The 22,197-nt window shown below is 37.4% G+C and overlaps 1 protein-coding gene across 1 annotated transcript in view; it reads right to left on the bottom strand.

The window, feature by feature from the left end:
- SLC5A12 (solute carrier family 5 member 12) overlaps nt 1–16,854 on the bottom strand; it is a 40,788-nt gene extending 23,934 nt beyond the window's left edge. The window contains exons 1-8 of the mRNA XM_028516690.2: nt 16,148–16,854; nt 10,965–11,030; nt 9,460–9,511; nt 8,558–8,625; nt 4,029–4,183; nt 3,790–3,930; nt 1,419–1,548; nt 380–468 (exon numbers count right to left, since the gene is read on the bottom strand). Of these exons, the coding sequence (XP_028372491.1) occupies nt 380–468; nt 1,419–1,548; nt 3,790–3,930; nt 4,029–4,183; nt 8,558–8,625; nt 9,460–9,511; nt 10,965–11,030; nt 16,148–16,486 (1,040 nt within the window). The 5' untranslated portion in view covers nt 16,487–16,854. The remainder of the gene's footprint in view (nt 1–379; nt 469–1,418; nt 1,549–3,789; nt 3,931–4,028; nt 4,184–8,557; nt 8,626–9,459; nt 9,512–10,964; nt 11,031–16,147) is intronic.
- Between the last annotated feature and the right edge of the window lie 5,343 nt (nt 16,855–22,197).

Consider the following 22,197-nt stretch of genomic DNA (forward strand, 5'->3'; position numbering starts at 1 on the left):
TGAGCTGCCTAGCATAAAGGTGGTGTGCAATTGTAGGGGCAGTTGCTATTAGACAGCATTAATCAGATAAAAGAAAAGTTTAATGTGCAGGCACACCTAGGTTTATGTCCTGCCCCTGCAGTTTACTATGTCCCATGGTTAAGTTGTCTACCGTGCTAAATCTCAGTTTTCTTATCTGTAAACTGATGATAATGTGAGTAAAGTTTCATTCTCACATATAGTGTAACAACTAACAAGCAAACACAAATAAAGTATTGAGCAGCACAAGTTGACACACAGTAAATACTCGTTAAATACTAGTGATTTACTACCACCATCACCCAATCACCCTTGTTGCACTGTCATTATCATCGCAGCAGGGTGCTAGCAATGCACTAACCTCAGAGTTCCACTGAAGGCACAGGACACGAAAAGTCCTGGTAGTCCAGGCATTGAGGCAAATATCTCCATGACAAAATATGGCATCAGCTGACAAGGAGGCAAACAAGATAGGGTTAGTGGTCTCATCTTCGGTGTCTGAACTATGCAAATGTTGCTTTTTAGCAAAAGGAAGTGAAAAATACACAATTAATATTAACAGAGGAGTTTGCATGGACTAAGGTTGTTACGTACTAGCAAATGAGGTTATGACCAATCCAATTCCATGCACCTGAGGTCCAGCTGTAGGGAAGGGGGAGGGGCAGAAATGAGACAGAAAAAAAAGGCTGGACAAACTTTAGGAAGTTCAGAAACTTTAAAAATGTTTCTTCTGTTTGCGATGTATGATATTTTCTTATCTGTTTACCCTTAAATTTAGTAAGTAAAGCCTAGAAACAAATGCTTAAATCAGGTCTTCAGGGAATCTAGGTGCTATGGTTCTACTTTGTAGCCTGATTTGTGAGAGCAAAGCCCCATAAGATAGGGTAAGACAGCGGAAGATATGGGGGAAGACAGACGAGATGACTGGTCCTCCTGAACATTTGTCTACAAAGGGAATTTTTAAGAGAATGTTTAGTGGAGTACATTGGGGTGATACTGTTTAAGCTGTGATGAGAAGACATGAGCTGAAGCACTGGAGGAATATGGCTCATTTTGTTACATTTAAGACCAAAGCACCATTAATCAACCTTGAGATGTCTACAGAGAGTTGAAAGGTAGCTTTGACAACCAAACCCTTTAGTTCAATGTCACCTTTCTTTGTCCTCAGCCTTACCCTAGCTCCTGGCCTCATCTTCAAGGGCAAGGTGACGCACCTTTTTTATTTTATATGTCTAATCCCGCATATTAGAACCTAAGGTGTGGTGATATCACCCAGGAGGAGAGAAAAGAAATGTAGTCTTTTGGTCCAGGTGGAAAAAGAAGAAGACCCCACATTACCCATCAATGACTAGAAGCATACTCATTTCAGCTGTTCCCAGGGGCCCGACAGTAACATGTACCTGGTCTGGTGCTGAGACAATGCCAGAAGTCCAAGGGTCGCAGTCTTTGAAGTAGCTGTACATGATTAAGCCAGACAATACAGCACAAAACAGAATGATCCAGAGACCCAACAAGTTGAAGTACAAGGCTCTAGAAAAAAACACATAGGTCTATCGGTAGCCTCTATTCCATATTACAAAGACTCAAGATAAAAGCTTTTTTGGCCTTCTTGCTTTAAAATAAAATTTTACAGCCTTCAAGAATTATTACATTTTATACTTTTGCTCTTGTTTTTTTGTTTGAGAACATTACAATTTTAGACTGGTTACAAAATTTGATTGAAGTAGATTTGATGGATTTTTTTTTTTAAATTGGGAGTTTTTCTGCAAAGTCTCAATGTGTGGTGTGAGATCTATTTTCTTAGATGAAATTTCATATAACAATCACTCACATATAACTTCAACTGATGCCCCTCCCAATCAATTCAGGAAACTGTCAAAAAACCAACTTACATTTTAACGTATTTTCTTCCAGAGGAATAAGAAGGTGAATGCAGACACAGATAAATTTTGGAAATACTCACTTTGGAGATTAATTCAGATGAAATGTGAAGTTGATGGGTTTTTTCATTTGTTTGTTTGTTTGTTTGTTTGTTTGTAAGAAAATAGAAAGTGTGAAGAGCCTTAAGGTCATTTTATCCATATTTTGGGGAGCAATTCGTTTTATTCTAGAGCACATAGATATGCTTAATTATAGTTATGCATATGATTTTGCAGTAGCCTATGGTTATTTTGTATTTATTACTGTCATGTGAAAGTAAAAAACTTACTCATTTTCTCAATCTGAAAATAGACTTGCAAGCAGGCTAGCTTTACAATGCCTGAGAGAATAAAAGTCTCATTCTGGCTCCAGTGGCAGAGGACCAGGAGAGAAGCACCAGACATTTTCTTGGACCCAGTCATTAAATGAAGGGACTTAAGTGCATCCACATTCAAGTGTAAGGAGCACACCTTCATTTCAAAGTCCCCTAAAGCCTGTGCTGTATAGGTATACCCAACTTTCAGAAAGCCCTGAAATCTAAGTATTCATTATTGAAGCAAATATATTCAATAATTATCCCATTGATTAGTTTCTATGTTACATTATTTACATTAGCAAAGAGTTTTACCTCAAAAGTTATTCTCTTGGGGGCAGTCTTACAATATTTATCTTTGAGTTTCATTTGTTTTTGTGTGTGTGGAGGGATTGAATTAGAGATAGCCTTTTGGGAATACACTTGATACATAAAGTGATCAATACCTATGAATTGCATTGGTTGTGTTCAGGCAAACGCTCTGTACCAGCTTCTTCTGAGTACTTGCAGTACAGCAAGCAGTGAGCACACAGAACCCACAATCTTGGAGGCGATATTCTTGGACTGGAGCCAAGCAATAATCTCTGACATGAACTAAACGAATGAGGTTATCCTCGAGTCACATGTAAGATATAAGAAATGTAAAGAAAGTAAACAAAGGCTATGGGAATAGAAAATAAATGTGTGTGTATGTGGATGTACTCATCTTAGCAGGGAGATGGAATAGTGCTGGGGAGGGATCTGATAACCGGTATCAACTCCTCCTACCCTCAGAGTGCCATTTCCTACGAACAGGCCTAGCATATAAGTTCTACCTTCAACTCTCGTCTATTTTAAAGCGGAGGTTTAAATGAGTTTTAATTTTATATGAATCTTAATATCAAAGAGACATATTTGATGTTAATACATTTTCATTAACTCAGCTATTTGATCAAATGATGATCATGTGTTTAGAGAGTTTGTTAATATTATTTATCATCAGACATAAATATGCTGCTAGGAATTGCTGAAACACTAGTAATGCTTTCACTTCTTCCTTCTGAGAATGTGTGAAGCATATAAAGTGAAATATTCACTTTTAGAATTTAAGTTACAAATTGGTGAACCATGTCCAAGCAACTTCATTTCATTTGGTTGAAATAAGAAAGTGTGCATTGAAGGTACTTAAAAGTCAGTTGCAGAAATATTCAGTGACTCTTTCCTGCTCTAGGAAAAGTTGAAAGCACCCGACAAGTCAGGGATGGCTGGAACTTTAGAATTTTGTGTTCATTGCTACACACAGCACCTAATTTAACCCTGTCATTTCTCAATAAATAGAGGCAGAAAACGATGGAGAACAAAGACAAACATACTATTAAGTTCAAATCCCAGCTCTAATAATTCCTTGCTGGGATGGGAGTAATAATACATACCTCAAAATATTGTTGGAAGGGTTAAATGAATCTTTCTGTTTCTCTTATTGCATACAACATTAGGAAGCATTAATGAATACCCAGTAAGGTAGAGAAAATGCAGAAGTGTTTTTATTAATAACTTACAGCTTAGCATGCTTTTCTGTTTTGCAGGAAATGCATCGCTGGATGGTTGACTGATTAACTCCATAGACCCCAAGCCAGGTAAAAGTTCCTCCCACTGATATTGTCCAAAAAGTGTGTCGCCTGAGAGGGTCTATATCAAAGCTACAAGGCAGAGAGAAGAGAGTGAACAAAGACTTTTTAGGGGATTAGGACATGTAGCTAAATCTTTATAAAAGATGAAAAAGTAGCATTAAACATACTCAATTATGTTTAGTCGAGATCCATTTGCTGATAGCTCTAACACACTGTGAAGTCCACCAACTTGAGCTGATCCTTGAATGAGAACTGTTAAGAAGCCCACAATCATGACAACCATCTGAAATGCATCTGACCACACCACTGCTTTCAGTCCTCCCTGAAATGGAGATAATGGGTGTGAGTTCTCAGCGGGAAGTTTGCAATGCTTCCAACTCCGTTAATATGATCTATGTGTCCTTCCTTCCTTCCTTCTTTCCTCCTCCCTCTCTTCCTTCCTTTTTCTTCCTTCCTTTCTTCTGTTTTTTTCCTTTCTTTTTTTTCAGCACAGTTGCTCAGCACCTTTTATGTGCCATGTATGATGTTAAGTATGGGATTAAACAAGACAGATTTCTTCCTTAGTTCCTGAATTAACTCCCTTAACTTCCTTGATAATCCAGTGGCAGAAGCAGATACTAGACAATAATATAGCTATTAACTTAAAATTGTGGAAAGTGTAACTTAAGTGTATGGTATGGAGTCCTGATCTGGTCTTAAGAAAGCGTCACAGGTTTGACTCCCAGTCAGAGTATATGCCTGGGTTGCAGGCCATGACCCCAAGCAACCGCACATTGATGTTTCTCTCTTTCTCTCTCTCTCTCTCTTTCTGTCTCCCTCCCTTCCCTCTCAAAAAAAAAAAAAAAAATAGTGTCATGGGAGCCAAGCTCTGAAGAGCGAGAGGGAATTTACCAGGTCTAGAGAACACAGAGGACAGGGGAGCAGCGAGGAGAAGTGGGGAGAAGCATGACTGCCTGAGGATGTAAAGGAAAGCTAGACTATACTGACTGAGGGATATGTGAGTGCCCATAGGGAGGTTACTGAACTTGCTAGAGACCAGAACATACAGATTATGACAAGGCCACCTAAATGATTTCTTAAGAGCAATTAGCATGAAACAGATTTATGTGATGAAACTTTTGTTTGTTCCACAGTAGTTTCAGTGGTAGTTGGGTGGACAGTAGATTGCAAGGACCATAGCAGAACAGGAGTGGAGAGAGCAACTCAGGGTTTATTTTAGTTGCCCACGTGACAACAGGTTGAAATAAGGCAGAGATTGAAAGGACTTGATGGATTTGAAAGATATTTGGGAGGTAAAATCAACATAGGTTGTGATTAACTGAATACAAGTGAGGGGGAAATGAGGATAATCACCCAGGCCTGGCTTGTGCAACCTGAGATTTCTTTTTGTAAAGCTAGAGACAGTGAATAAATTTTGGAAAGCTGAAATGGTAGAACACTTAGAAGAAGAAAGAACTAGGAAGGTATGATAGATTCTGGGTATTCATGGAGAAAGGAGTTTTAAGAGCTAGAGGATGGTCAAATAGTGGGTTGAGTGAACCAGAATTTCAGGAAGGTGGAACTAACAGTACAACACAGGGCAGTGTGATTGGCAAGAGGTTAGGGAGGTGCTTGGAATTCCTTGGAGAACCTGAAAGCAAGCAAACAAACAAACAAAACAATATCTGAGCCCTTTTCCCAAGGATTCTGAATAAACCGAGGTGTGGGGTAGGAATCAGTCCTCAGTGTTTTTTGAAAGTTCCCAAGTGATTCTAATGTACAGTTCTAGTTGAGAACATGTGGACAAGAAGAAAAGAGGAAAGAAAGAGACTGGTGGAATAACCCAGGTGTAAAATCCCACAGCACCTTGGTGAAGGTGGAATGAGCAAATTGTGAAAGATTAAGTGAAGTGATGTACTTAAAAGAGCTTTGAAAATGAATAGCACTGTGAGAATGAAAGGACATGGCATTTTCAATAATAAAAAATAGAATTATCTTCCCCTGTTACTCCTCCAGAGTGTCAAGAACTTCTGTGAAAAGATGACAGGCTTCATCTTCATCTTAAGCAGAAAGATGATATTAGGGTTGTCCCATCATTTCTTTTGAAATTACAATTAAAATACAATTTAAAAATACACTAAAGTTCCTGCCAGAGGGACCTGATTTGTATATTATGTTCAGATTCTGATTCGAAAAATAGTTTCTTAACTCCCACCCCCCAAATAGTAACATTTTGATTTCCTCTAAAGACACTGAAACTTCCAAACTGAAATCTCAACATCAGAGATAGTGATATGAAGACAAACCACTTTATCAAAACTTCATTAAATGATAGGTTATAACCACCCTGAAAATTGCTCTGACTCTATGATTCCTTCACATAGCAAGACACCCACCTACATGCATGTGTGCACACACAACCACATACACACACACCACTAATCGGGATTGTGCCATAGTATCACTAAGTATTTAATCTGTCTGTGCTGTTTGACATCCAGTGTTTACTAGATTGCATACCCCTGAATGGCAAGTGTCACTTCCTATTTCCTTAATCTCTTCCCACCATTTGTTTTAGGCCAGGCAGCCACAAGATTACCAGTGTAAAGAGTCCGCAGTATGTCCCGGCAAAAGTGGTAGACATAAGCCACCCTTTGGTGAGACATGGGAGCCTCTAACCTGGCTATGGAGCAGAGAGAAGGAACAGGGGTGTGGTGGGAAGGGATTAGATGGGTGGATTTATTCACAGAAAGAAATGTTTCCAGCACTAGGCTAAGAAGCTGATACTTGATCCTGTAAACAATGGGAAGCAAGAAGAGAATTAGTTGTCAAGTGGCTTGAAGAAATGGATGTTTCCAGATTAATCTGTCAGAGGCAGGTAGGGTGGAGGGAAGCACTGAAACCAAATAAGAAGTAATAGAGTTAGTTCATTTTAACTTATTCTGGTTATTAAAATATCCAGACTTGTTTCTGACATGTTACTTTTGGGTTTCTATGTGTTCTGTTTTCTCTATGCTTCCCCTCCCCACCCTCTTTTCTTCTCTTGCTTAAATCAGTTGAAGTTTTCTTTAGTTATTATTTTAATGACATTTTTTTCACTTTGATCATTTCATTTAAATGAGTCCCCATACAATTTTTAATTTAGAGTCTAAATTTAAGAAATGTCAATTCAAGGCTTATAAAATCTTTAAGTCTGCTTAGTCTCTTTCTGATTTTACACACTATTGTTGTTCAGCAGGCGATTATTCTTTGTCTTCATCCCCAAATTACATGTAATAATAACAATTATAATATTTTTAATATTACAAAATGTTATATGTAATTAGATGTTATATAAATTACACTATACTTTAAAACTATTATCATTAAGTACCAAAAATTGCTTGGCTAGACTTTCTAAATGTTTACTATTTTATTATCTTATTACTTTTTTATATAAAACTCAATGATTTTTCTCTTCCCACAGCACTTCCTCTAGGTTCTTCTCAAGTGAAGATATTTTAGTGGTAAGTTCTCTTGGTTCCTGAGGGTCAGCTCCTGAAATATTGGTTTGCTAAATACACAATTGTAAGGTGACAATTTTTTTCACTTCAGTGCTTTGATGATATTATTCCACTATCTCTGTCTTTCACTATTGTTGCTAAGAAGTCAGCATTTAGCACCCCTAGCAATGCATCTCCTTATCATCGCATGAGCAGGTATGTCAGAGCAATTAATCTCAGATAATGCCAGATGCTTAAGGAACAGGAGCCTATTTTTAACCTGGGGAGGAGCTGTGTGTCTGGAGTAGAATGGTATGGTAGTGGGGATGGAATGGAAACGAGCTAAGATAAAACTTTATAGTGTAAACAAATGGTGGGAATGCAAGTATGAAAGAGAGAGATAGGGGCATTTTTTAATTATGTATTCTCATGATATATATTCAAAAAGTATGTAGTAAGCACATAATGCCAAAATACATACAGGTCTACTACATGATAACATATCAAGTACTTTACTTCTCTCTAAAAAGGAAGAAAGAGAATCCAACTATCTGGGATCCATTGCCATATTCTCAACTGGTTAGTTATAGCCTTTGGATTGTATATGGTGGCAATGACACAGGGGAAGAGAGATTCCCATTGCAGGGCATGGCAAATAAGAGGTGCTCCATGAATGTTTGTTGAACTAAACTAATGGTAGCAATTATATAAATATATTGCCTACACCACCAGGTCCCTTAGTTAAACATTGAGCATGTGTAAAGCCAAGTCCATAAATAAGAGACAGAAGCAAGCTGTGGAATTCTCAGGTTTACAAAGTGCCAGCTACCCCTGATTATTCGCATATGCATTTCGCATTTCTCAACCATTAGACAGTGAAGTATAAATTCTACTCATGGTGTAGAATCACTATTAATGAGCATTTTTTCCCCAGAAGTTGCATTTGGTCACCTAATCCTCTGATCAAGGAGGTATTTTATTCATTAAGTGTTCTCTTAGCCATGGTTTTCTCAAATGAGCTCAGAGCTTAAATTCCACTAATGGTTGATACCAAAAATAGTTTTAAATAAAACAACAGCACCTTCCTCAGGAAAGAGTAACAGATAAGACAGCATACTTGTGTTTAATTTTGCAATAGCAGTTTCTGCTATATTTAGAAGCCCTACTGCTGGAGATTTGCCCTTATCCTGTATTAGGAGATAGTGCTAAATACTTTTTCACAGCTAGGTACATACCAGAGTACAGTAGAATGTGCAAACAATTCCTGTTGCAAACACGGAGCCCCAGAGATCAAACCCAGTCACTGCAAAAGGAGAAAAAATATTGAAAGAAGTTTTTTTTTCTGAGAAAAGCAAAAGAAACGTCAGTATTTTTGTCAGTGTTCTTTGTAGGCAAATGAAAATAAGAGTTTTTTCTTAAATTTTCTCACTCCTGATAAGATTATTATATTATTATCCATCAACCCAGTTTACAAATTTCACATAACGTTAAAAGTCAAATTTTTCCTCCTAAAATTCTGGAGGTTGCAATCTGCACCAAATACTTGTGTTTGTTTATCCTTAACAAAGTTAGTGTGAATACTTTGAAACCAATTAAACATCAGCCATGAACTGATATTTCTCAATATAAGTAGATACTCTAATTCAATGGAATATTGAGAACTCTCAATCTGATAGGTATCATTATGAAATTTATTTCACTTCTTTTCCCTTTTTGTGTCCAGGATTCTATTCTCTCAAAGGGGTCAAGTATCAATTTTGAAGTAATTACTTCAAGCACATTTTATTGTTGTAGTCAGATTATCAACTTCATGAAAGCACTGAGAAATCACCATTTGTATAGGTGACCTTATTTAGTCATGTGTCCATACCATACCAAACCTGCCAGTGTTACAGTGATTACAAAACAAAACAAACAACAATTAAATTGTGTGTGTGGAACCATGTGCGCAAAACCAATCATTATTTGCAATACTTTCAAGGTTCCATTTTGAGAATTTTATATCGTGACTCCTACAGTAATTCAAAGCAGCCTAAAAACAGGAATGTCTCCCCAAGATTCTTTATGTTTATTTCTCAAGGTGAGAATGCAGGCACAAAAATGGTGGGCAGTACCCAAGGAAATATGGACAACTCACCTTGATTGAGCGCCAGGGCGGGAGCATACACCACCACTCCTGTGTAGAGAATCTGGTGGAGAAACAAGAATTAGGTGATCACTGAGAAAAATGACACAGAAAGGAAAGCTGCCTAGAAAGTTTTTTATTGACTGTAGAGATATTTCCTTCACCTTGTTTGCCAAACATTTCATTCCCATCCATTCTCATTTGGAAGTTGGTGACCACTGTAACGAGTTTGCAGAAGGGGTGTAACGACTAGATGGAGGAATATCTAATAGGGTGGGGTTTTTAAGATGGCTGCAAATTTTGAGATTTTATAGCTAGATTTTGTATACTTCCAAAGAATAAAAAACTGGGTTTCAAGTTTTTGATTCTCTCTCTCTCTCCCTCTAGCACACATCACAATGGCACAAATATGGTTAACAGTTTGTAAAATATGGATGCTGGAGTGAATTTGAAAAGCGTCCATGAGGAGGAAGTACTGTGCAAAGAAAATTACAACCATGCACCAGGTACACCTTCTAACTCCCGGAATGGCAACCACACACTGATGGAAGTGGGTGCAGTTCCACTCTATTTTAAATAAAATTTCACCATTTAGAAATGTATATGAGGGTTTTAAAAAGCAAATACCTGTGAGCAGGTCAAGGAGCATTATTTTCCACATTTTGTCTCCCTCAAATCCTTCAGTCCCTGAGTGGGAGTTTCGATTCAGAAACAGGAAGGTTATCTTTTAGCAGAAAGTGCTTCCTGAGCTGTGGAAATGCACCAACGGCATGCCCCAGGTAACCTTGAGGCTACATGAAGGTACCCCCAAGCCTGGGAGGCAGGAGAGGAGTCCAAAAGAAGAAAGTGGTCATATTGGTTTGGAAATATTGCCTTCAAATGAGATTTTTTAAAAATGAGTATATCTGGTTCAACTCAGCTAGTTTAAAAGAAGAAATCAATTACAAACTGAGAGTAATCAGAGGGTCTACGGGAGAGGGATAATGGAGAAAGGAAGGACAAGGGTCATCAAGGAACATGTATGAAGGACCCATGGACAAAGACAATGGTGGGGGGGGAGGACTAAATGTGGGAGGTGGGGGTGGGTAGTGTGGAGGTGGGGGTGGGTAGTGTGGAGAAGAGTAATAGGGGGAAAGTGGGGACAACTGTAATTGAACAATTAAAAAAAAAACAGAAAAAGAAATCAGTTAACAGACCATTCCCTATCTTTATATACAACTTGTACAGGTTAATTGTACTTGTACAGGTTATCCTGTACAAGTGATATGAATTTTAAGCAAATGTTTTGTGTGTGTGTGGTTTTGATACACACTTGTTTGTTATTTGTACGTACTTGTGGGGCATATGCAACAGGTGACTCTTTATTAATCACATATCTTGAAAGGGCTAGCCCTGAAAGAATGTAGTTTCTTCTTAGTATGAAGTCTCCCCTTTAGTTGGGTTAACTATCCCCTAAAACACGCAAACCTGTGCCTTGTCAGCCCACAATCCCACATCTGCAGCCGCCTTCTCCTTACCGTCTGCACAATGTAGATGACTGTTGCTGCATAGCGGACTGGTTTGTTGAATCGTAGCTGTAAGTACTATAGAGAATAAACAACATACAAAAAGTCAGTGCATTTCACATGGAGCTGCTATGAAGTTTTCATTTTTTTTGGTGTTCCTTTGAATTTAGCACTTTGGATTTATAATGTGATTTTATGCTATCTACTTGGCAGAATAGGACAAAAGTTTGGATTGTTTAAAGTCAAAAATATATTGAAACTCAATTCTTGCTCAAGCTTCTCATGATGGTCAGGAAACATAAATAGTTGCTTGAAAAAAAAAATCCAGGTATTCTGGCTTTCTACTCAGGGTTTTTCTACTGGATATACACAAACCATCATTTCTTCTTATGTTCCCACTGCTCCAAAATTTACCTCAGGCTTTTATTTTACCTTTCCTAGACTACTGCAGTAGCTCCCTGCAATAAAAGGAAAGAATCAGTCTCCTGAATTCCAGTCCTTCCACCCGTTTTATCAACCACACATCAAGTCATATTGATTCTCCTACATGGAACTCTGTTCATGTCCCTCTCTTTTGCAAAATCTTTAATTATTCTGTATCATGGAAACTTCGTATTCTAAGCCCTTTATTGTCCTATCCATCGTTTTCCCATGTTAAGTCAACCTAGGAAGACAGTATGGAGAAAAAGATACATTTTAAAAAACCTAGATCAGAAATAAGGCTCCTTGAATCCCAGTGTGAGCTTTGCCACCATCTCACTCTTTGATCTAAGCCTCTGGTTTCTCATCCATGAAATAAAGGAGACTATTCCAACCACATGATTTGACATCTGGAAGAACATATTAACTCATTCAGTGTGTTCAGTGGCCACCTTTAGTCAATCTATCACTACTCCTACAGTCAACAGAGTGTAAAATGAAGAACTCAAGTTCAACAGAAAAGCTGCCCTTTTCCAGGCTGCACAGGTAACATTTACCATCATGATGTTAAATTAATTTCAACCCCCCAAGCCTGGTCTAGTTGCCCTCTTTTCCATCTCAGGAAATAAATAGCAAGGCCACTTTTCATGTTGGTTCAAGACCAAAGAACATGGAGCCATCCTTTACTCCTCACTTCCTCTCCCTGCTCACATCCAGTTCATCACATAATCCTGGAGCCTACACCCCACTTCCACAGCATACGTATTTACTTGCACCATCTGCTCTGCTGCCACTATAACACCATTACCCCTTGCCTAGACTATAGCAATAGCTTCCTAATTAGAACTGCTGCTTCCACAGTCAAAATTCTATAATCATTCTCAACATCCAATCAGTGTGATACTCAAAATACAAACCACATCATGTCATGCCTCTTCCCAAACACTATAACGACCCATCTTACAGAGGATGAGCTCATCCTTACAATGACCTAAAAGAAGACTTCATAACATGGGTTCAGACCCTATCAGGCCTTAAATATCTACTTCACAACAAACATTTTGTAACATCACTTACTGTGTTAAAAGATTCAATAATGATATCTTATACCTATACATCTAATTTCTCAAAATTTAAATATAACTACTATGATATCACAAATGTAATTTAAAGGAGAAATAAAAGGAAAGAAATTTACTTAAAAAGTAGTCTATAATGCTTAAAACCACTGTCAAAGAGGATATACAGAAAAAATATTCCATGCAATTACAATGAAAAAGTTTGAATTAAAGAGAAGTAGGAAGTTTAGAAGCCATTTCGTTGCACAAGTCCAACAAAAGTGAGAAAGCAGGTAGACACTAGCCTCTAAACTAGTGATAAGGGTAAATAATAATCTGAATTTATTAGTGTATAATTAAAAATATAACATCAACTGAAGTAGAAACAGCATGATGAGACTAATTATATTTTTAAAGATTTTATTTATTTATTTTTAGAGACAGGGGAAGGGAGGGAGAAAGAAAGGGAGAGAAACATCAATGTGTGATTGCCTCTCCCTTGCCCGCTACTAGGGACCTTGCCCACCACCCAGGCATGTGCCCTGACTGGGAATCAAACCAGTGACCCTTTGCTTCACTGTCCAGCACTCAGTCCACCGAGCCACACCAGCCAGACCAAGACTATTTATAAACTAAGGGAAGATAATGCAAATGTATGATATTGGAAATGAGCTGAGCCTAATTTATACCTTGAGGGTGAAAACAATTCCGTATGTTTTGACATGGGACAGAATAGTGACAAAGTAGTACAGATGACATATTCTAGTCTTGAAATCCCACTGTTATTGCTGTGTAATACCCACCTCAAAGCTCATGGGCTTAAAAATCAAGGATGTGTTATTTCTCCTAATTTTGAAGATCAGCTGGGTGATTCCTCTACTTGTTTCCCCTGGGCTTTCAAGGAGTTGAAATCAACTGGAAGTGTCAGCTGGATGAGAAAATCCAAGATGGCCTCACTAACACATCTGGTAGTTGGTGACGGCTGTTGGCTACGGTGTCTTTGCTTCCCTTTATGTTTCAACTCATACTCCAGAAGCTAGACCAGCTGCAACAGCTCCCTGACACAGCAGTATCAGTACAGCATTCCAAGAAAGCAAAGGCAGAAGCTATGAGCCTAATGACGCCTAAACTCCACACGTCACTTCTGCCACATTCTGTTGGTCAAAAAAAAAAAAAAATCACAAGCTCTGTCCAGGTTCAAGGGTTGTGGAAATAGACTCTACTCCCTTTGGGTTTTAGGACTTAAAAAGATCCCAGAAAGAAGATTTATGGGTAGGGAACAGGGAATGGAAGATGAACAAAGATTCAAGCATCAGTAGATAGATAATAATAATAATAATAATAATACAAAACTCTTAGGTCAGATTTACTGTATGCCAGACTGTATTAGAAGTATTTGCATATGAGCCCTGGCTGGCATAGCTCAGTGGATTGAGCGTAGGCTGGGAGCCAAAGTGTCCCAGGTTTGATTCCCAGCCAGGGTACATGCCTGGGTTGCAGGCCATAACCCCCAGCAACCACACAGTAATGTTTCTCTCTCTCTCTCTCTCTCTATCTCCCTCCCTTCTCTCTCTAAAAATAAATAAATAAAATCTTAAAAAAAAGTATTTGCATATGAATGTCAAATTTAATTGAAAAATAAAAAATAATAATTTTTTTGCATATGATACTACATTAATCTGCAGAGACATCCTTTGAGATAAGTGATTTTATTATCACTCTTTTACATATGTAAGAATTAACTACAGAGAAGCTAAGCAATTTTCCCAGTCACGCAGTTAGCAAGTGGCCAAACTAGTATCCAAAGCCAAATAGATTGAATCTAGAGTCCATACTTTTAACCCCTACGCCACACTGCCAAATCTTACAGAGTAAAAGGCAATCTCAAAATAACCTCATATGTACTTTACATGTAACCTTGATTTCTTATTACTAGGATATGAAAAATTTTTAAATATGCGGAGGACAATAAACTTCATAAATTAAATTCATACAATATAATCCTGTAGGAATTCCAGCAAATAGATATGTAAATGATACTGTAAATGATTTCTTTTCCATTTCTGCACTAATTTAATAATTAAAATAGAGTTTCAAATCTCCTCAGTTTCATATTTGGTTCAATGCTTTATCTCCAAAGGTGTGCCTAGAATATAGTAGATGCTTAGTGGATATTTGTTGAAGGAATGTTTAGTGGTACAAATGATTTTCACATTTGGGTATGTTTTAATAATTAAAAAGTTTTTTAACACTTCACAACAGCTTCATAAAACATGGCAGTTATTTTCTACATGGAAACTAGAGTTGATGAGAGCTAAGTAACACACAAAGTGATCCTGCTGTTAAGCAATGGATTTAGACATTTAGACATTGAACTTGTATTTTCTGAATCTGTCTCTCTCCCTCTCCCTCTCTCTCTCTCTCTCTCTATCTCTCTCTCTCTCTCTCACACACACACACACACACACAAGCAATTCTTTTTAAAATGCTAGCAATGCCTTTGGGAGTCCAAATTTAATAGATGAATGGAAAAAAACTAGAATATATTTGTATTTTCAGAAGTACTTTATTATGAGCAATGAGTGTATCTGTACATATATTTTATGAGCAATGAGTGTATCTGTACATATATTTTAAAACTAAGTATAGATTTAGTCATTCTCTCTTGAATCTATATTTTAGGTAGTAACTGTTGTATGAGCTAATCCTTATTTCCTTTTTTGGGTAAGGGAGAGAAGGTTAATGTCGAATTTTAGGGATATAATCAACTGTGAAATCAAAGTTTTAAAACCTTCTAGAAAGTGTACAATTGCCTGAATGTCTTTGAGGTCTAGAGTAATCCTTTATAATCATTTAGCTTACAGAAAGAAAAGAAAGAAAAAGGTCTGTTAAGAGTTCTCTGCTGGGACTTAGTAAGGATAAAGTTTGATAAGGAAAATAGACACCTTTTTCATAGAAACTGATTATTAATCACACTTAAATATTGGACATGAATATTCAATGATTTAACTTGATCTTTTTCTTGAGAATTATTGCAACATCAAAACACAACTACCTCATTTTCCTTCCATTAAAATAATTCCCATGTGTGTTTTATTTAGCAATCCATTCCTATTAAAATAGTTTTTAATTGTATAAAAACATTACTATTTCCCCATTAATAACTGGAGCACAGTGATCATTTGTGTTGGAGTGCTCAGCTGTCCTCTCTAATGGAAAGAGATACAGACAAAATAGGTTCTCAGTAAGCTTTACTCACTATACGATCTTGACTGAATCATTCATCTGTACTATCTCTGTTTTTAGCTAGAAAATGACAAATTCATGGCATATGTCCTGCATGCTTTTCAGAATGATGTTAATAATCACACAAATAATAACTTTAGCTCTCTTTCATTGAGAATCTCTTACAAGTTAGGCAATGCCTTGGGTGTTTATATGTGGGTTCTCATTATATCATTAAAATAGCTTCATGGTGTTGAATCCATATTGTTCTACAGATGAAAGAATAGGTGTGCTTGTATCCAAAGCTTAAACTTGTCCCAATAATATTGTAATATCTTTTCTTGAAAATGAGTGAATATTCTTCCATTTCCACGTTACCGTTAAAAGGACATGTATCATTACAGAAAAAAAGCAAGAATAACAAAAATATTGTTCAAGTAGAGATAGAACCAATTCCTCCCAAAATAGAGAACAGGGGAATAGCGGTCTTACCTCATAGGTGCTGGTGATACCAGATCGGTAGAACACAGGCAGAAAGAGCTCTGATGTGAAGATGATGACAAAAGTATAGGCAATGGCGAAGAGCCCAAAGGAGGCCCCGAAGCGGTAGACATCGGAAGGGGTGCCCAGGACAGTGACAGCTGACATGAAGCTGGCTGTCAGAGACAGTGCCACGGGACCAAAGGTCATTTGTCTTCCCCCCACCAGGAACTCCTTTGACATTGCCTTCTTTCTCTCCTTGACAGCAAAGAACACTCCGATTCCAGAAGAAACAATAAAGAGGGCTGCAAATACGAGATAATCCCAAACCTTAAAGTTCTTCACCTCCATGCTGGGAAGTATGGCACCAGAGAATTGCTTTCAACCAGGTCTCAGGGAAAAGTTGGTTCCAAATACAAAGCTCAGTACAGCAGATGTTTTGCCCAGAGAGCAGACTGATTCTGTGAAGAGAATGATGACCAGAGGCACTTTATGGATCTTCAAACACCACGTTGTGCTCAGAGAAGATCTGAAAAGTTGGCTACAGAGAGGAATCTGGTAACAGTATTGATACCAACAGATGAAAAATTGAAATTTGACCCTGACCAGGAACTATCTGTTCCTTTACTTAAGCATATGCCACAGCGAAGGAATTCAGATGTGTTCTGAAATTAATAACAAACCGGGGGAGGGTGCATGTGGAATGGACTTGCCAGATAACATGCCCTTTTATCTCCAGATTTTTTTAAACTTAAAGTTAAACATTACTGGGAAACAGAGGTGATACAAGTTGACCACCTCAGCATTCTGAATTTGTGAAATGGAATCTGTAAAATGCAAACACAGCCTCCTCAGTGGCATCTTTCTCCTGAGTAAGGAAAGGCGGGAGGTGTGAACTTGCAGTTGCCTGAGACAGTGAGTGCGGAGGGAAAGGAGCAAAGAACCAGGAAACAGGCTCTTGTTCAAGTTGGCTCAATCTTCAACTGAGCTGTGATATTGTTGACAAACCACTTAACTCTTCTGAGATTCATAGGAACAAAGGAATAATCATCTTATAGGGTTATCATGAGTCTTTAAGGGTCTCAAACTTCCTGACTTCTTTTATCTGATCTTTAAAATGAAAGACAATAACATTTAGCTTATTGGCTATTATTTATGCTTACAGGGGAGTACATTGAACTTAACAGTTGATTCTCTCCTGGAACTAGACCTCAAAAAGTGGACTTATCAAAAATGAATAAATTGTCTGTAGTCTTTGGCTTTATCTTTTCCATCTGCCCTTTATTTTGACCATTTTATAATGTTTCTACCCAGAGGCTTAGTTAGAATTAAGACCAGGACAAATGAGAGAAGAAACGTGGAAATCCAGTTGTAGATTCTTGTTTCTGCCCTTGTTAGACTCTGTCAGTTGTTCTGAAGTATCTCCAGCAAGGCTTTGGTGGCAATTTCTCAATGCTGTTTGTGCTTCTCTTCCTTCTCAAAGGTTTTTCGCAACCCCACCTCAACAAAGCACAAGATTCAATTCCTGAGTTCCTTGGAGCCTTTCCTGACTCACATTTCTTGCTCCCTCACCCCAACCCTGCTCCTGTAGGATGCAGTCTCCCTTGGGACTTTGTTATTTGTAAGTGCCCTCGTCAGTTTTAAAGAATATAGCTGTGTGAATTGGTCAGCTGGTATAAAGTCACAAGTCCTGATTGATAGAGCCCAGTGAATAGTAGCTATTGTAGAAAATAAAGAAATCATTTTAAAACCAAAAGAAGAAAACAAAACTTACCTATAACGCCCAAGGCCAAACATTTCCTATCAAAAATAAGAAACTCTAGCTTTGTTTTTGACAGCCAGGTAACTGAATAAATCTTCCAGTGGTTGTGTAGTATGGACACTGTCTTCATTTCTTACTTTCCTCCATGAATTTGAATTCAGCACAGAAAGCTTCGATGGCTGAAATATGCTGTTAGTTACAGATAAAAATGCAAAATCTCTGCCAAGAGCTGTCTGTGACCTGTTTCTCAAATCCCTTCTCTAAGTTTGTAGAGTTGATATGATCAGTATTAACAGAAAAAGTCTTTAACATTTTCACCTTAGCCTAAGGTTTTAATCATTTTTATCATGAGGTATTCTAATTATGTAACAAGTTTTTGTTTGTAATGGTCTCAGCAGAAACTCTGAACTCTGGCTTCCAGAAGCTTGACTACTTAGTAAACCACCTAAGAATTAATATTAAATCCACAAGGCATATAAACAACTTGTACAAGTTAGGTGACTATTAATTCAAAACACTATTATTATATCTGTGATGTTCAAAGGTTAAATACCAAAAGCTTATAGTTGCAGAGTCAATGAATACTGCTGGTCTTATTTTTTTTTATTGAACTTATTAGGGTGACATGTATTTAAAAATTATATGATTTCATACATACAATTCTATAGGACATTGTCTGTACATTGTATTGTATGTTCACCTCTCCAAGTCAAGTTTCCTTCCATCACCATTTACCCTCCTTTTACCCTCTCCTATCTCCCCTCACCCCCATTTCCCGCTGGTAATCACCATAATGCAGTCTCTCTACAAGGGTTTTTTTTAATCCCTTCACCTTTTTCATGCTATTCCCCTCCCCTCCTGCTTCCCTCTGAGAGCTGTTAGTCTGTTCTCTGTATCTATGAGTTTGTTTCTATTTGTTAGTTTATTTTGTTCATTAGACTCCACATATAAATGAAACACCCTGGGTGATGTGGCTCAGTGGATTGAGTGCTAACCTGTGAACTAAGGGGTCATGGTTTGATTCCCAATCAGGTCACATGCCTGGGTTGGGGGCCAGGTCCCCAGTAGGGAGTACTTAAGAGGCAACTACACATTGATGTTTTTCTCCCTCTCTTTCTCCCCCTCTTTCCCACTCTCTAAAAATAAGTATATAAAATCTTAAAAAATAAAGATTCCGCATGTAAGTGAAATCATATGATATTTGTCTTTTCTTTGACTGGCTTATTTCATGTAGCATAATACTCTCCAGTTCCATGTATGCTGTTGCAAAAAGTAAGAGTTCATTCTCTGTTTAAAGCCAAGTAGTATTCCATTGTGTAAATGTACGACCGCTTTTTAATCCACTAATCTACTGAAGGGAACTTGGGCTGCTCCTGAATCTTGGCTATTGTAAATAACTCTATTTGCTGCAGTGACACAAGTGTGCATGTATTCTTTCAAATTAGTGTTTCAGGTTTCTTTGGATATATTACTAGTAGTGGAATCACTTGATCATAAGGAAGTTCCATTTTTAATTTTTCAAGGTAACTCCATACAGCCTTCTACAGTGGCTATACCAGTCTATATTCCCACCAACTGATGCGGACCCAGCTCCTGGGGTTCAAATCATTATCGATGAAATGAGATGTTCACATGGATTACCAAATCCGGTGGAGGAAAAGGGACGGCATGGCTTTTCTCTCAAGGGGAGCAAAAGCCTCAGCCTCCACCATGACAGGCCTTTATTGGGTTTCTCCACCCATTACAAGATGGTTCTCATTTACTATGCACAGATTCGCTTCAGGTGGTTACCTTTAACAGAAAACAAAGGAGCCAATGCTGCTAATCATGTAACAGAAGAGGGATATTTGCAAATGAAAAGGCAAAAGTAGTTGGACCAGTTACACTCATCCTTGGAAGGTTTAGCATGGATTTTAGGAAGTTGCTTTGCAGTAAATGTCCTCAATTCAAGGTGAGGGAGTTTTAGCAAAAACACAAGACTCATAGTGGCCTAGGCACATTGCAGGCCTGATTCCCCACAGGAGAACCTATCTGTGGGCGTGGGTCCTGTACATCTCCCGGTGGGAGCTGGGCCACACCACGCAGGATGGTCTACTACAACCAACAGTGCACAAGGATTTCCTCCTCCACACGTGCTTGCCAACACTTGTGATTTGTTGATTTATTGATGATAGTCATTCTGACTGGTGTGAGTTGATGTCTCATTGTGCTTTTAATATGCACTTCTCTGATAATTAGTGATGTTGAGCATCTTTTCATATGTCTATTGGTCATTTGTATGTCCTTTTTTGGAGAATGTGTATTCAAGTCCTTTGCCCATTCTTTAATGGGATTGTATGGTTTTTTGATGTTGAGTTTTATAAGTTCTTTATAAATTTTGCATATTAACCCCTTATCAGCAGATATGTTCTCCTATTCAGTGGGTTGTCTTCTTATTTTGTTGATGGTTTCCTTTGCTGTACAAAACCTTTTCAGTTTGATGTAGTCCCATTTGTTTATTTTTCTTGTGTTTCCCTTGCCTGAGGAAATATATTAGGAAAATATTGCTACAAGCAATGTCCAAAGCTATACTGCTTATGCTTCCTTCTGGAATTTTTGTGCTTTGGGGTTAAATATTTAAGTCTTTAACCCACTTTGAATTTATGGTTGTGTGTGGCATAGAAGGTGGTCTAGTTTCATTTGTCTGCACATATATGTGTTCAATTTTCAAAAGACTATTTATTGAATAGACTATCTTTAGCCCAGGGTATGTGCTTGCTTCCTTTGTCAAATATTAATTGAATATAAAGTTGTGGGTTTATTTCTGAGCTCTCTATTCTATTTCATTGATCTACATGTCTGTTTTTATGCCAGTACCATCTGTTCTGATTATTATGGCTTTATAGTATAGTTTGATATTAAGTGGACTGATTCCTACAACTTTGTTCTTTCTCAAGATTGCTATTTTTATTTGGGGAATTTTGTGGTCCCACAGATTACTTTGGGTAGTATAGACATTTTAATGTTGTCAAGTCTTCCTATCCATGAACATGGTATGTGCTTCTAATTATTTCTATCTTCTTCAATTTACTTCAGTGTACTATAATTTTCTGAGTACAGGTCTTATACATCCTTGGTTAGATTTATTCCGAGGTATTTTATTCTTTTTGAAAGATTGTGAACAGGATCGTTTTCTTAATTTCCCTTTCCAATAGTTCATTATCAGCATTTAAAAGTGCAACTGATGTCTGGATATTAATTTCATATCTTTACTGAATTTATTTATCAGTGCTTGTAGTTTCTCTGTGGAATCTTTGGGGTTCTCACGGACAGTATCGTGTCATCTGCAAATAATGACAGAGTTACTTCTTCCTTTTTAGCTTGGATGTGTTGTATTTCTTCTTGTCAGATTTCTATGACTAGAACTTTCAGTACTATGCTGAATAAGAAAGGTGAAAGCTGATATCCCTGTTTTGTTCCCCAAATTAAGGGGGACAGTTATAGCTTTTGCCCATTGAGTATGATGCTGGCAGTGGGTTTGTCATATATGGCTTTTATTATGTTTGGGTATATTCCCTTTATTTCCACTTTGCTAGAATTTTTATCATAAATGGGCCCTGAATTTTATTAAATGCTTTTTCTGCATCTCTTGATATGCTGTATGGTTTTTATCCTACATTTTGTTCATGTGATGTATTACATTTATTGATTTGCAAATGTATCAACCTTGCATTCCTGGAATAAATCCCACTTGATCATGGTGTATGATCTTTTTGTTATATTGCTATATTTGGTTTGTTAATATTTTGTTGAGGATTTTAGCATTTACATTCATCAGGGATATTGGCCTATAGTTTTCTCTTTTGTAGTGTGTTATCTGATTTCGAATTTAGAATAATGCTGGCCTCATAAAATGAACTTGGGATGAGTTTTATCCCAAGTTTGAATTACCTCATTTTGAATTTTTTTTTGAAATAGTTTTGAGAAGGAAAGGTTTTAGTTCTTCTTGGAATGTTTGGTAAAATCCATGTAAGAAGCTGTCCAGTCTAGGGATTTTGTTTTTTGGGATTTTTTTTAATTACTGCTTCAATTTTACTAGTTGTAATCTGTTTATTCAGATTCTCTGATTATTGCTGATTCAGTTTTGGAAAATTGTATGTTTCTAGGAATTTATTCATTTTTTTCCAGATTGTCCAATTTATTGGCATATTGTTGTTTGTAATCTTTTCTTACAATTGCTTGTATTTCTGTGGAGTCAGTTGTTATTTCTCTACTTTAATTTCTGATTTTATTTATTTGGGTTCCTCTCTCTTTTTTCTCA

Source organism: Phyllostomus discolor, chromosome 6 (genome assembly GCF_004126475.2).
Source record: "Phyllostomus discolor isolate MPI-MPIP mPhyDis1 chromosome 6, mPhyDis1.pri.v3, whole genome shotgun sequence".
Lineage (NCBI taxonomy): Eukaryota > Metazoa > Chordata > Mammalia > Chiroptera > Phyllostomidae > Phyllostomus > Phyllostomus discolor.